Source organism: Lotus japonicus, chromosome 4 (genome assembly GCF_012489685.1).
Source record: "Lotus japonicus ecotype B-129 chromosome 4, LjGifu_v1.2".
Taxonomy (NCBI): Eukaryota; Viridiplantae; Streptophyta; class Magnoliopsida; order Fabales; family Fabaceae; genus Lotus; species Lotus japonicus.
The window spans coordinates 6168246-6182226 of NC_080044.1; the positions used below are offsets into that span (position 1 = coordinate 6168246).

Here is a 13981-nt window from a genome sequence, read left to right on the forward strand (position 1 = left end):
TAATAGTTTTTCAGTATTTTAAAATTTAATCTCACGTACAGGAAAAAAATTACCTTGAAAATATCAACTAATTAGTATTCTATAATGAGGAGTAACTGACAGCCTAAATGAAGGAGGTAGCATTTACGTGTGTGCAGTTTTTTTGGTTACAGGTGGAAATGTACGTGCATGCAGTTGAAAACATGTACTAACAAAAATATGACAAAAAAGGGGAAAAAAAAGTTACAGAAAACTATATTCTATTAATCTATTAACAAAATAACAAATTAAAATATCGCAAGGCCTAGAAATGATAAACAAATGATATAAAGTGTAACTTATCAACTATTAAGAACATAACTACTCTCTTCACACCTTCCCTGTCCAACTACTTTCATAAAATCATAAATCCAGCACAACGTCATTTAACGGAAAAAAAAACAACCTCACATTGTAGGTTACTTATATATAACTCTAGTTTCTCATTTTGCAATCACTTCCAACATTCAATTCACCTCATAAACACTTCAAACTCATAAGAGAAACAAAATGCAAATGGGAACCTCAAGTATCAAGATGCTAAGGATTCAAGCTCTGCCCATTCTTCCTATGCCTTGCTCATTCTTTCAACCTAATAACTTTTCTCTTGTAACTGAAAAACTTGTCACAAATTACAATGCCCAAATCGAACACAACAACCAAGGAAATTTCAATGAACAAAAAGGGTTTAGCTTTGCATCCATTGAGCCCAGGAGAACATTTACATTTGCCGATGATATCTTTGACAATGGACAAATCCGGCCAATCTTCCCGGCTTCCAACCAATCCCTTCTAATTAATATTACACCTGTAATTGCCACATCACCTCTCCAATCATCACTAAAGAAGTCATTTGATGTGCAAACTAATCAAATTTCCTTAAACCGGAGTGGTGTTTCGAAAGAACCACACAACGAGCCATCACCAACTACAACAATGGCGGAGGTGGAGGCTTCAACCTTGTGTGTCAAGAAGAGGCAATTTACAAGGTTCTCAAAGATATGGAGATTTTTGTGGCACATGAATCATTGGAAAAACAACAATACAAAGGAAACTTTAGTTTTCTTTAATCCTTCAATTCAAGGAATATCAAATACGGGAAATGTGGAAAATGTTATAAAGAAGGGAAAGAGCGAGAAGCGCAAAATGAAATTGTCAGCTCACGAGAAGTTTTATGTGATGAATAGAATGAGGAAAGAGAAAAATAAACACAGATCATTCTTACCTTATAGGCAAGAGTTGGTTGGGGTGTTTGCTAATGTCAACGGTTTTAGCAAGAGCTTTCATCTAACTTCTGTATAATTAAGTTTACTTAAATATTTTGGAGGGATTTTGTCTAATCATGATAAAACATAGTATTATTTATGTACATCTTTCGGATATACGTAGTATGTCGCAAAATCCTTACATGGGTTAGGTTTTGATCAAAAGTAAAATTTGGGGATTTTTTTCTCTTGATGAAGAACAAGAGTTTGCAATGCCCTGCACGATAGTGTACAGTGTACACTGAGTAATTGTTTATATATACTATGTAATTATTTGTATATCTCATGAAATAAAAGAAATTAGAATAATAAATATGTGTATTTCCCCTTTGTCACATGTTGTCTCTATTTTAAATAGTAAACTTTAGCATATGATAATTATTCAACTTCGTAAATCATCTCTTTCAACTAACTAAAAATTCAGAATACAAAGTCATGATGGTTTTTTATTAACACAACTTCAAACAACAATAAGTAATGACTAGTAGTAATAAGCTCTACCAATACATCAAGCAAAAAGGATTTCTAAGGATTTAGATTCCCTGCACTTAATTGAGTCGCGCATTCACACATTCAAGCATGTTGAGTTGTCCGATGACTTACATTTTGAGTTATCATTCTAAAGTACCTATTACAACTTAAAATTGGTATGGTTTGATCTGTGGTCATGTGGCTAAAAACACTTGACGGCAAGCATGCTGGATTTTCGGACTGCAGGGAACCCAAATCCGGTTTGTATGATATTTGTGTAAAACAGAAAAGAAAATATCAAATATTATTGATATAACCACAATTTGTAATACACAAGTAGATAATTAGAAACAATCTCAAAGGCAAGAAGAGGCCCAGCTAGCATCAACAGAATCAATGATCTTTTCATGTAATGTGGCTCCAGCACAGGCAACTATACCACGATCAAGCCCTTCTAAACATGAACCATTTGTGAAGTCCAAGGGATCCCCACCAGCATCAGTTACCATGCCTCCAGCCTCCTGAATGATGATAACACCAGCAGCATGATCCCATATCTTCTCCTTCTGACCAGCCCTTGCAAACTTCATGAAAACCTCTGCATCCCCACAAGCAATTGCAGCATATTTCACCATGCTGTGTACTCTCAATGGCTGGTCACTGAATTCAAATGATGAATACGAGATATCTTATATGAAGCATAAAATTTACTAAAAAATTTGTGCTGTCTTTGGTGCCCTTCTTCAAGTGGTATTTTAAATGGGAAATTGAGAATGTGTGACTAGTCATTAAGTCAGGAATGTGGTTGGATATTTCTCAAGAATTTTTCATTTTTTATGAGCGCCCATTGTCACGATTGATTTTGAGTAAAATTGATTACAGTAAAAGTGAGTTGAAAGTAAAGTGATATATATTTGGATACATTCATGAAAAAAGTGATTTTTGTAGGGTAATGTTGTGAAATCTAGTGTAAAATCTCGGAAATCATAATTGGACTGGGCGAGCCCCTAGAGGGGCAACGCCCAGGGTTCACACCGCCCGGTGGCGCCCCAAGCCAGTAGGATTGGGCCTCGTTCAGCCAGGCCCACACGGCCCATTAAGGACCCTAGCATATGGGGGCCCAACACTACCTCTATAAATAGGTAGCAGATACCAATTGTAAGGGACTTTTGGCTCATTTTATGAATACACACATGAAATTCAGTTATTCTCTCTCTAGATACCTCTCTTAAGTACAATCACTTCTCTCTCTAGGGATTACACCCTTTCTCAATGTTCTTACCCGGAACATTTGGCGCCGTCTGTGGGGACTGTAAACTTTCTACTCCCATTCACGTGGATTGATTGTGCATGAAGTTACCTCTGATTGTGATTAGGCAATTCTCTGGTTTTCTGATTTTGATTCTGTGACTAGTGTTGGTTTTCCGATCGAGTTTGCATCGTTTCTGGTTTGGATGGAGACTCGACGCAGGAGACACCATCATTCACAGGAGCAATGGCGCCATTTGATGCGCAACATTGGCAACATCCAGCAGCGGAATGAGCATCTACAGGCGCAGTTAGATTTCTACCGTCGCGAGCAGCGAGATGATGGAAGCAGAGAAGCAGATTCCGTGGTTGAGTTCCGTCCGTTCTCGGAAGATGTTAAGAGTGTGGCGATTCCGGATAACACGAAAACGTTAGTTCCGGATTCTTACAGCGGAGATTCCGATACGAAAGATCATCTCCTGTATTTTAATACGAAGATGGTGATGGCGATGCGGCGTCAGATGTGGTGAAGTGCAGGATGTCTCCATCGACGTTCAAATCGACGGCGATGGCGTGGTTCACAACTTTGCCGCGAGGATCGATTTCAAATTTCGGAGACTTCTCATCCAAGTTTCTAGTGCAATTCTCGGCAAATAAGAATCAGCCGGTGACGATCAATAACCTATACAATATTCGCCAGCAAGAAGGGGAGTCACTGAAAGAGTACATGGCAAGTGTCAGCGGCGTTGAAGTTAGGCGGTGAGCAAATTCTGGCGAGCACGTTTGCTTTGGCGAGCACGTGTTTGCTTTGGCGAGCACGTGTTGGCTTTGGCGAGCACGTTTTGAAGGAAGGCGGCGAGCTAGTGTTGTTGGCGATGGAGTTCGACGGCGAGAGAATGTCGTTGGCGTTGGAATCTAGCAAGCACGTTTTACTCCGGCGGCGGAATTCTGGTGGGCACGTTTTGTTTTGGCCATGGAAGTTTGGCGAGTAAAGCGTTGCTATGGTTAAGATCGCTGGCCAACAAATTTTCCAATTCCTTCAAACTTTTCCTCCATCTTTCATTTGATTCCCTTCTCAGTTGTTGTATTTCCTAATTTTCTTATTTTGAAGTTGATATTAGAAGTTATATTGTCTTCACTGGTTTTGATTCAGACAGAGAGGAGCAAATCGGATCAAAGAGAAGGAGTGGGTGAATTGAGGCACACCATTAAAGTTTTGTGAAACTTGGAAGACTCTTCCATAGGCGGTTTGTTATTGGGTGGGACAAGCTCCTGATGGCGCGATTTAGTTACAAAGTGAAACAAGTTTCACGATGAACTAAATTAGCCCCGGAAAAGCCCACGTAACAACCGGATTCATTGGCGATGTGTGGGGTACAAATTGCCCATTCTACTGAGCACCGCTTTGGTAATCCAACTGGCCATTGGAACCCAAAGCACTTTGAGTCCCGAAATGGGATGATCACACCAAGAGGTGGCGACCTACCGCTAGGGTGGTGACCTCATGCCAAAGGGTGGCGACCAAACGCTATGGGTGGCGACCTGTAAGACTCAGTTTAGACACACAAAAGTCGCCAAAAGGGTGGCGACCTCACGCTAAGGGTGGCGACCTACCGCAAGAGGGTCGCGACCTACCGCAAGAGGATGGCGACCTACCGCTAAAGGGTCGCGACCTACCGCCAAAAATGGGGGTAGCGACCTACCGCAAAATGGTGGCGACCTACCGCAAGAGGGTCGCGACCTACCGCAAGAGGGTCGCGACCTACCGCCAAAAATGAGGGTAGCGACCTACCGCAAAATGGTGGCGGCCTTACGCTGAGAGTGGCAAGCAAGTCAAACTAATTTCTTATAAGGAAACAGGCTAAAGCAAGATGGTGATGGCGATGCGGCAAGTGAGGACACTCCTACTCCTCATGACTTGGACACAGAGTCTGGTGGACTTGTAGACTATGGCGAGTGGAGGAGCATGCGTGCTCGTGCCAGCACTTATATTCTCGACGAGGAGGACGATGCTTTCAAAAGAAAGCGCGCGAAGTTGGAAAAGGGCGACGAGTCACCCAAGCGTGCGAAAAAAGTTAGGAGCGGCGAAGATAAGGGGGATGGCAAGCAGCAGAGACCAGGTAAGGGGAAGTCGGTATTCAAACCGACTAAAAAATGTACGGCGGAAGCATTCCAACATGATTTACAAAATATCCAACGGCGATATAAAAAGCTATGGCGAAGGGTTGCTTAAACATAGACGAATGGCGGAAAAGTACACTACAAGGTGACAGTAAAAGCTAAAGTAATGTTAAAATTACATTATTCATTGTTTTCTTTCTCCTGTTCTTCTTCTTCCTCTTCTTCTTCAGTCGCTGTCCAGAGGTGTTGGTCAATCAGGGGAGGATCGTCGGGACCAACCAGTCCTTCGGCGGTTATCTCTTTCATTACTCCCATGGCGCTAAAGTCAAAGTTCGGGTACAAATGTTGGGCCTGATCTTTGGCGAGGTAGAAACCGCGCTCGCGGTTGTCAAGGGCGATGTCAGCGGCTTGTTCCCTCGCCTCAGTGGCTTTGGCCTTCTCCGTCGCCAGCTCGTCCTCTAGCCTTTTGATCTTTGCCAGTTGGGAAGCAATCTCAGCATCTTTCGTGGCGAGGGCCTCGGCATGAGTTTCGGTCGCTTTCTTGATCTCCTCGGACGTAGCCTGCATCACCGCCTCCATGTCAGACTTCGCCAAGGCCAAGGACTCCGCAGACTTTTTCTCTTGCTCCGCCAACGCCTTCTTCACTAACTCCAGCTCAGCGCGCAGTATGGCAAGCTCTGACTCCTTAGCAATCAGCGCCTCGCCTCGGGCGATCAAGTCCTTCTCAGCTTGCTCTTTTTCCTTTTTGCAAGCTTGAAGGCTTGCATCAAGCTCATCTGCTTCTTCCTTCATCAGCGCCAGCTGATCCTCCAGCTCGCCGATTTTAATCCCCGCCGTGCCAATCATCTTGTCGGCATAGACTTTGTCTTTTCCTGCCTGCGTCGCCAGTTTGTCGAAACGCTTTTCCCAAGCAGCAGCGGCTTCTTGATGCTTGGCACTTTCGGCCTTCAGCCGCTCAGCTTCAACGGTGGCGGCATTGAACTTCTCAAACGCGTGGGCAAAGATGCACCCAGCGCGTAGGAGGCAAGCAAGAGTCTCCTCCTTGGTGTCATTAAGGCCCCGACTCAAAACTTCTTTTTCTATGGCGTCACGGTTAAGACCAGCAAGTAAGAATTCTGAGGGTTCAATGGCGTTGGGGAGCATATTATAATAGCTTGAAGAACCGGCCTCGGGAGCAGGGGCTTGTTCAATTTGAGCCGCTTCAGAGGTAGTGGCAGCGCCAGGACAGGATTTTTCCCCTTGATGAGGCGGGGGAGGCATGGAGCTCGCATCATGTGTTGAGGGCGGGCTAGGTGGTGCATCTTGGCGAGAGGGAGACTTCGGGGTTTCATTTTCTTTTTCCTTCTCTCCAACAGGAGTGTTGGAAGTCGCAGCAGCTTTTGTGGCGTTGACACCGGCGAGTTTCTCGGCAGCTGAGAATTGAGAAATGTTGGTGGTTGTGGCACCGACGGAGGCGGCTGTGGCGCCAGCAGAGGACTCAGCGGCAACATCAGCGGTCGCACCGGCGGTGGCAGGAGTAGAAGTTGGTACGGTGGTTGGCTCGATAGCCGCGGCAACGGAGGCTTCAGTGACATTTTTGCCTTTAGGCGCAACAGCAGTGGTGGGCTGAGCGCCAGGGTTGGATGTGCCGGCGCCGGAGGAGGCTTTGACCAATCTTCTCCTCTTGGGAGCTTTGGTGCTCTCGGCTTGGTTCTCAGCACCGCCCCGTTTTTTCACGTCGCCCTCAGTGTTGAATTTTGGGGAAAAGCGAGCCATTCTCCTCTCGCGGGCCTTCAGGAGCTCGGCGTTCGTGAAATTCATATCTTCTGTAACAATAAAAATACGATCAGTGACAACATAGGAGACGAGAAAGGAAATGTCAATAATGAAAGTGAGCTATGGGCAACCTAGGTATTTGGGAGTTCTTGAGAGGACAGCGCCCTCAAGGACTGTTGTGCAGTCAAGGATGGGAAGTGGGGCAAGGAGATTAAGAAAGGCTTTGTCGTTGGCGGACAAAGATTCCTCTGAAGGATCGGTGATCCCATTGGGCTTCTCCGTCCAGTAAAGAGGAAAAAGGGCGGTCCCGTCTCTAAGGGTGAATGCCTCTGGGTAGGCGGGATGAACCGCCACACGGAAGTACTTCCGTGCAAAGGAGGACTTCGCGTTACTTTTGTGAGGGTGCAAGCACTTCCGGCCGGCTCGGGCCTTCAAGGAAATCCATCCTTTGTTTTTGATGGACTTGGGGTCGACGTCGTAGAGGTAGAAGAAACTGGTGGGGGATGGGGCGATGCCAACAGCGGCGCTTAAGATTTCAAAACATCGAATGAAGGCCCAGGCGTTAGGGTGGAGTTGGCAGGGAGCCGCGTTGATGTCGCGGAGGACGGTTTGGACAAAGGGCGAGAAAGGAAGCCTGATTCCAAGCTCGCTAAACATGTATTCATACGCAAAGAAAAAATGGGATCTCTTTACGTCACCGTCTGGCTTATGAAGCCAGGGGCGGTCCTCAGGACTGCAAATCCAGATCCTGAGTTTGGCGTCAAATTCATCGTCATTAGACAAACCACCCAGGGAGTTCACGAACTGCACGATGAGATCGCTATTCTGGAAAATAGAAGGTTGGTCTATAGCCTCGTGAGTGGGGGCTATTTGGACTGGAAGGGGCAGAGTGGCGTAGGTTTTTAGTCGGTAAGGTGGGATCTCCGGGACCTCTAAACGAAGGCCGCCGGCGGCGGTGGCATCAGGGTCGCTTCCGGAGGAAGAAGAGGAGTGGTTAGGGGAGGTAGGGCTTGAGGCCATTTTTAGAAGACAGTGAAGTGAAAGAAAGGGAAAGATGAGTATGTGTATGATGCAAAGATAAGGACAGTGGGACTCACCGGAGTAGGATGTGAAGAGTGGGTAGCGGAAAGGGTGATAAGCGACGGCTCCGGAGCGGAAGTGGGCAGAAGGAGTTTGGTAAGCGATTAGGGAAGTAAAGAGGGGTCTCGGAAAGGGATGACTGTGGGGAAGAAGGGTTTTTATAGGAGAAGGGGGGAAGCTGGAAGGGTGACGCGTGTTGGACGCGTGTGGAAGGTTGGAAGTCATGGAGGTTTTGGGGAGGTGGGTCGCGTGCAATGGGGAGTTACTGCGCACGATGGGACGGTTATGAAAGGTGAAGTGACGGTTCCGGAGAAAGGGGGAAATTGATGTAACCGACACGTCACGTGGGGCAGTCACGTGGGGCAGATAGGGATTTGAAAGGGTTTTAAAAGAAGGGAAAGCGCGAAAAGCCTCGCCACTATAAAGATCAAGCACCATCGCCTGACAGGTGACACCAACAACAAAGTTCAGTCGCTCGCCGGGGTTATCGCCAGTCAATGATTGAATGATCAGCACATGACCCATGCCTGCCACCTTTCCCGCCGGCGAACGATCATACACCTGCTCCAACTTATCGCCAATACGAAGTAATCGTTCTCGCCGCTTGTGGACTTGTGGACTTGCCAGCTCGGGTTGCTCGTCAGGTCAGTGGATCGGGTAATGAGGCGGGCCACCACGACTCCTTAATCTTGTAGGCGTTTGTACACCATCTTTCTAGGTCCCGCGTCAATCGGAGATTCATGTATTTGCGTATTTCCTTGCGCTATTGGCGGTTTGTGTTTCATTTGCGTCATGTCGGCGACCTACACGCTTTATACATTCTTTGTTGATCCCGCCAAGTAGCGCGGCTAGGTGATCTTCTAGGCGGGGAAGCTATTGCAACTAGAAGCTTGGGAATAGTTCCTGCGCGTTGGTCGAAACCGCCAGCCGAGGAACGCCGTACCAAGTGGAAAGTGGCAACGGGCGACCTGCTAGGGGGATCACAAGGGGACAGAGATTGACGGTCACATTTTGGAGACACACTTCGCTCACCTGCTTCGAGCTTGTGGACTTGCGGACCAAGGGCGCTCGCCCTTCATCTTTTCACGCCATGTTGGTGACTTGGAATTTTGCATACACGATGGATAAACATTAGGCAGTTATGTCATATTTTTCTTAAAGACACACTTAGCTCTCATGCTTCGAGCTCGGTGTCTTGTGGACTTGTGGACTGGGCGAGCCCCTAGAGGGGCAACGCCCAGGGTTCACACCGCCCGGTGGCGCCCCAAGCCAGTAGGATTGGGCCTCGTTCAGCCAGGCCCACACGGCCCATTAAGGACCCTAGCATATGGGGGCCCAACACTACCTCTATAAATAGGTAGCAGATACCAATTGTAAGGGACTTTTGGCTCATTTTATGAATACACACATGAAATTCAGTTATTCTCTCTCTAGATACCTCTCTTAAGTACAATCACTTCTCTCTCTAGGGATTACACCCTTTCTCAATGTTCTTACTCGGAACAATAATGTTTAACGCAAAATCTACTCTCTTTTGCTTCTATGAAGAATTGATTTTGGGACATAAATAAATTCTCTGATATAACTCCCAAACATCAATATTGTTATCAAGTAGTGATTTCACTCAGTGGGAATTGATGCTGAGGTTTCCGAGCAGGGGCCAAACAAAGACTTACTATGCATATAAAATTACTTGAATACAAACAAAAAAGGGGGGAAAATAGCATAGAAATAAATCTCATGTTGTGACACTGACAATCACATAAGGTAATATGCAAAGACACATACTGATATTGAAAGGGAATGAAATAGAAATTCACCTGAGGCCAACACTATGAGCCAGTCCTTCAGTAAAAGAGTGGTTTGAATTGGCATTCTCAAATGTTTCACAGAAAGTGGCCAATACTGGATCTTCATTGGAAGAGACAGAAACTGGTTTTGCACTGTTTGGCCACATAAACTTCTTATTAGTATGGAGCAGTGGCTGAATCCAAGCCTTTCCATTACCCCTTTTAGCATAAATAACACAACCTTTATTCCAAGTTTCAGAGTTTGAAGGATTCAACTTGGACATAATCCTCTGATAGCTGCTTTGATAACTCAACCAGTCCTTTCTCATTGGGTAGTTAGGACACCCAAGAACACCAAGAACCACTTCTCCATCTTCTATGAGTGATAGAGCTACAGCATATTGATCTCCACCAACAAACCCAAATGTACCATCAAGAGGATCAAGTGCCCAAAATCTTCCAGAAGGACTTCCAACTGTGTTGAATTTACTAATGATTTCAAGAAGCTCTGAAGTTCCAAGAGGTGATTTTGGCTCTTCAACTCCAAATCGAGGCGCTTCGGCTAGACATTCATTCACAGTTTTAACCACAGATTTTAAGAGTTCTGATGCATTATTATTGGAGAGAGTCTGATGAACATCCTCTTCAGCTAAAATTGAGATGTTTTCACCTCCTAAACACTCAGACAATATCCAGCTGACAATTGCTTTGACACTCCAAACTATTAAAAATAGCAGAATGGACAGTGTAATTCATGATTAATTGCAAGCATGAATATAAATTCAACAGCTGCTAGGAATAGAGTGATTAGTATTTTCCCCCAAAACAATCTTTTTCACAAATTTCAGAGACTAATATACATTAAACCATCATATGGCCAAAGTTGTCAGGAAAATAATGAAGTGAACAACATGAATTTGATATAACTCTAGCAAAGTCAGAACCATAGAGTTACCCATGATTATTTAAGTACTAATAGCAGCATCTAAAATTCGAGATGTAAAGTGAACACTGGAAAAGGTCAAGTCTAAGCAATAAATTGAAAAATCAAGTCAAGTTTTTCAATAGACAATGATGATATTAATTCTTTTGGATAGTTTCCCCTTTTTTACATCTGAAAGGCTACTTTCAAAGCAACTGAGCAAAGTGTTTGATAGGACAAAGATCCATGGCCTCTCTTATGGTGCAGAAAATGGATACACAGGTAATATGTTGAATAGGTGTGATAGATGGAAAAGCATAGGAGGATGGAGAGAGGTGTAAGGTGGATGAAAAATATTGGAGTATAGAAAATTTAGAGATTATACTGTTATTACTACTGTTTTAGTGCTTTTGCAACCTATTATTTTCTTATTCAGAATCATGAATTTATTAAAAGCTTTCTATTCTGAAAATATTTTTCTTGCCCTCCTAATTGTTGCTCTCTATCATAATTGACTAATAAGTGATTCAAAAATGATTCTTGTACACCCTTTGAGAGACCACGAGAGAGATAAGAAAAGAGGATAGATAAGTGATAGACATGATATATAATGTGATGTGACCAGAAGAGAGAGATCGAGAGGAAAAAAAAAGCAACTTAGGCCCAAGTTAACTTAGCAAGCAAATCTAGTAACTGAGTACACATAATCTATCTTTATAATTCATTTTTGGCAGGAGTTGTATGTTGGTAAGTTCCTAGCATTTTCATGCTGCAGATAGCTCTACTCCAAACTTGCAATCTAACACAATAATCCAACACTTATCAATCTAAAATAACACAACACATCTCTTCAAATTCAGATTAGACATAACTCTGCTATAAAAACTACTTCATAGGTGAAAATTCTTCTACCAAGACTTATTTAGTCATATCTCTAATCAATTCCTTTGACACACTCTCACACCCAGGTTGGACGTCTAAAATGTGAAGCATGTATGATTGAACATGTAGAATTCGTGTTAGACCTAACTTTAACCAGAAGTTAGTTCAGTGGTGATGATTGTTTGACACTCTCACACTCAGGTTGGGCGTCTAAAACGTGAAACATGTATGATTGAACATGTAGAATTCGTGCTAGACCTAACTTTAACCATAAGTTAGTTCATAGATGATGATTGTTCTCCCATTTATAAGTACTTATTTAGTCATATCTCAACTTTCTAGATTATGCAAAACCTCAAGGACATTCTAAGAGAAATTTAGAGGGATTTATATTTAAAGAAAAGATTCAACAAAGTACAATTTGAGGAACATTCACCTGCAACTGTGACTGGGAAATTGTCATCCATGGTTGGGACCTGATCTTTGCTCCTAGACTTGGAAAGAGTGTCTTGCATTTTCTGACAGAGGGAGCATGCCAACTGAACTGCTCTAACAGCAATATCCAACTCTGAGGAATATTCCTCTGCTTCTGAGAAAACACCAATCATTTTCCCATCCTTCTCCATCGAAGAAGAAGAAGAATGGATTTGGTCGAATTTTGACACAAAACCAATGTGGCTTTGGGAAGTTATTTATAGGGGATTTATGAAGGGACAAGAAGCATTAACCTGCTGCTTTTAATTACTTGAGTATGAAGTTGATGTAATATAACTTTTAATAAAATTTATTCATTTTAAATTCAAATATTGTATACCAAGTTACCAACACGTACAACTACTAGATAGTTGAAGCGAGTTTGGGTATGTGAAGCGAGTTTAGTATTAAATGAGTCATATTACCATTTATATCCACTATTTTTGTGAATATTTACTCAGCCATAACACTATTATTTTTACCCTATTCATTATTATGATGAGTATTTTTTTCAGATACCAATGAGTAAGAGAGCCATTATCATGCCTACTCTATATATGTGTATGACACTATGACTATACCTATTGGATCTTTTCCCCAGCTACATTACGTTGACTTTGACCATGAACACTGTGTTTACTTTTTGGGTTAATCGTCTACTTGGTCCCTGTCTTTGTCTCACCGTCTAAAATTAGTCCCTCCTCGGAAAATTTGCAAATCTGGGTCCTCTCGTTTACAATAAGTCTGGAGCAGGTCCTCGCCGGAGCCCGGAGCTCCGGCAAGTGATGAATAGGCATGCTGACTGGATAAATGAAGCTTACGTGGAATTTTAAAAAATAATAAAAAATTACACATCATTAAATTAAAAAATTTAATTCTCCAAAAAAAAAATCAGAACCTCTCCCAAAATTAAATCTTCACTTTCAGAAAAAAAATAAAAAAATCCCTTGGCCTTCAATATCAAAACCAGATCCCAGAAACACAATTGTAGATCCAAACAAGAAAACACAAGAAGATTCACTTTCTAGCATTCTATTTTTTCTCCCCTGTACTGTGCTCTTGCTCTGGTTTTTCGTTCCTCTCCTCCAGATTATTCACCTTTTAAAGAAAACATCTCTTGGCACTTGATCTGGTTTTGATTAACTTATCCTAATGGGTGGCTTCAATTGTTTACTTGTTTTCTTCCTCATCACCTCACTGCAACATCACACATTGACACAGAGTAAGAAACACCCCACCCAGAAACCCATTCTAGATACCCATTCTCACCTTCACCTGCAACCCAACCCCACTCGTAACCCACCCCCACCTTCACCTGGAACTCACACCCATCCCCGCCCTTACTCGTAACCCACCCTACCCCACCCTCACCAGCAGCCCACCCCTGAAACCCATCCCTACCCATAACCCATCGCAACCCATCCCACCTCACCCGCAACCCACCCCTATCCCCACCCTCACTCGCAACCCACCCCCATGCTCAACCCCACCCCCAACCGAAACCACAACCCGCAACCTCACCCCCATCCCCATCCTCAATCGCAACCCACCACACCCAAACCCGTAACCTTTCCCCCAAAGAAATGATAGATGGAGGACGATTTGCAGATTCGGGGGGAGATGGTGGATGGACATGCAAGCACAAGCTTGAGAGGAAGAAGAAGCAACTAAGGGAAAGAAGAAGATGAGAAGATGCTCAGAAGGTTCTGGGTTTGAGAGGAAGAAGAAGCAATTGATTCAAGAACCCTAAATTCATGTCATATGATTGGGAAATTTGGGGGATTTAAGAAATAGATAATTGTTTTGGGCCCCAATTAGGATAAGTTAGTTAATTAGGGTTCTTTTAAATAATAAAACTGATTTATAAATTTTTTATTTTTTATTGTTTTTTTTCCTTGACACGTCAGCCTCATTTATCTAGTCAGCATGCCTATTCATCACTCGCCGGAGCTCCG

At 43.6% G+C, this 13981-nt stretch overlaps 2 protein-coding genes across 3 annotated transcripts; one reads left to right on the plus strand and one right to left on the minus strand.

The window, feature by feature from the left end:
* The first annotated feature begins 534 nt into the window (after positions 1-534).
* Positions 535-1320, plus strand: LOC130712181 (uncharacterized). The gene has a single exon (XM_057562018.1). It carries the CDS (start codon positions 535-537, stop codon positions 1318-1320), a length of 786 nt encoding a protein of 261 aa, XP_057418001.1.
* Positions 1321-1789: 469 nt separating this feature from the next.
* On the minus strand, positions 1790-12276 carry LOC130714477 (PAP-specific phosphatase HAL2-like). Of its 2 annotated transcripts, none has more exons than XM_057564372.1 (3): positions 11989-12276; positions 9779-10469; positions 1790-2390 (listed from the first exon to the last, which is right to left on the minus strand). In XM_057564372.1, the coding sequence occupies exons 1-3, from the start codon at positions 12176-12178 to the stop codon at positions 2111-2113; spliced, it is 1161 nt and encodes a 386-aa protein (XP_057420355.1). In that variant the 5' UTR covers positions 12179-12276; the 3' UTR covers positions 1790-2110. The 2 variants fall into 2 exon arrangements, with proteins under 2 accessions (XP_057420355.1, XP_057420354.1); XM_057564371.1 differs by having other exon boundaries at positions 1790-2414; positions 11989-12268.
* Between the last annotated feature and the right edge of the window lie 1705 nt (positions 12277-13981).

What these genes read in the sequence shown, in the direction of transcription:
- LOC130712181 (XM_057562018.1), top strand. Translation starts at nt 535, where the DNA reads ATGGGAACCTCAAGTATCAAGATGCTAAGGATTCAAGCTCTGCCCATT.
- LOC130714477 (XM_057564371.1), bottom strand. Translation starts at nt 12,178, where the DNA reads ATGGAGAAGGATGGGAAAATGATTGGTGTTTTCTCAGAAGCAGAGGAA. An exon ending in TTTCCCAGTCACAGTTGCAG is followed by an intron (nt 10,470 to 11,988) that starts GTGAATGTTCCT and finishes TATTTTTAATAG; the next exon opens with TTTGGAGTGTCAAAGCAATT. An exon ending in GCTCATAGTGTTGGCCTCAG is followed by an intron (nt 2,415 to 9,778) that starts GTGAATTTCTAT and finishes ATTTGAATTCAG; the next exon opens with TGACCAGCCATTGAGAGTAC.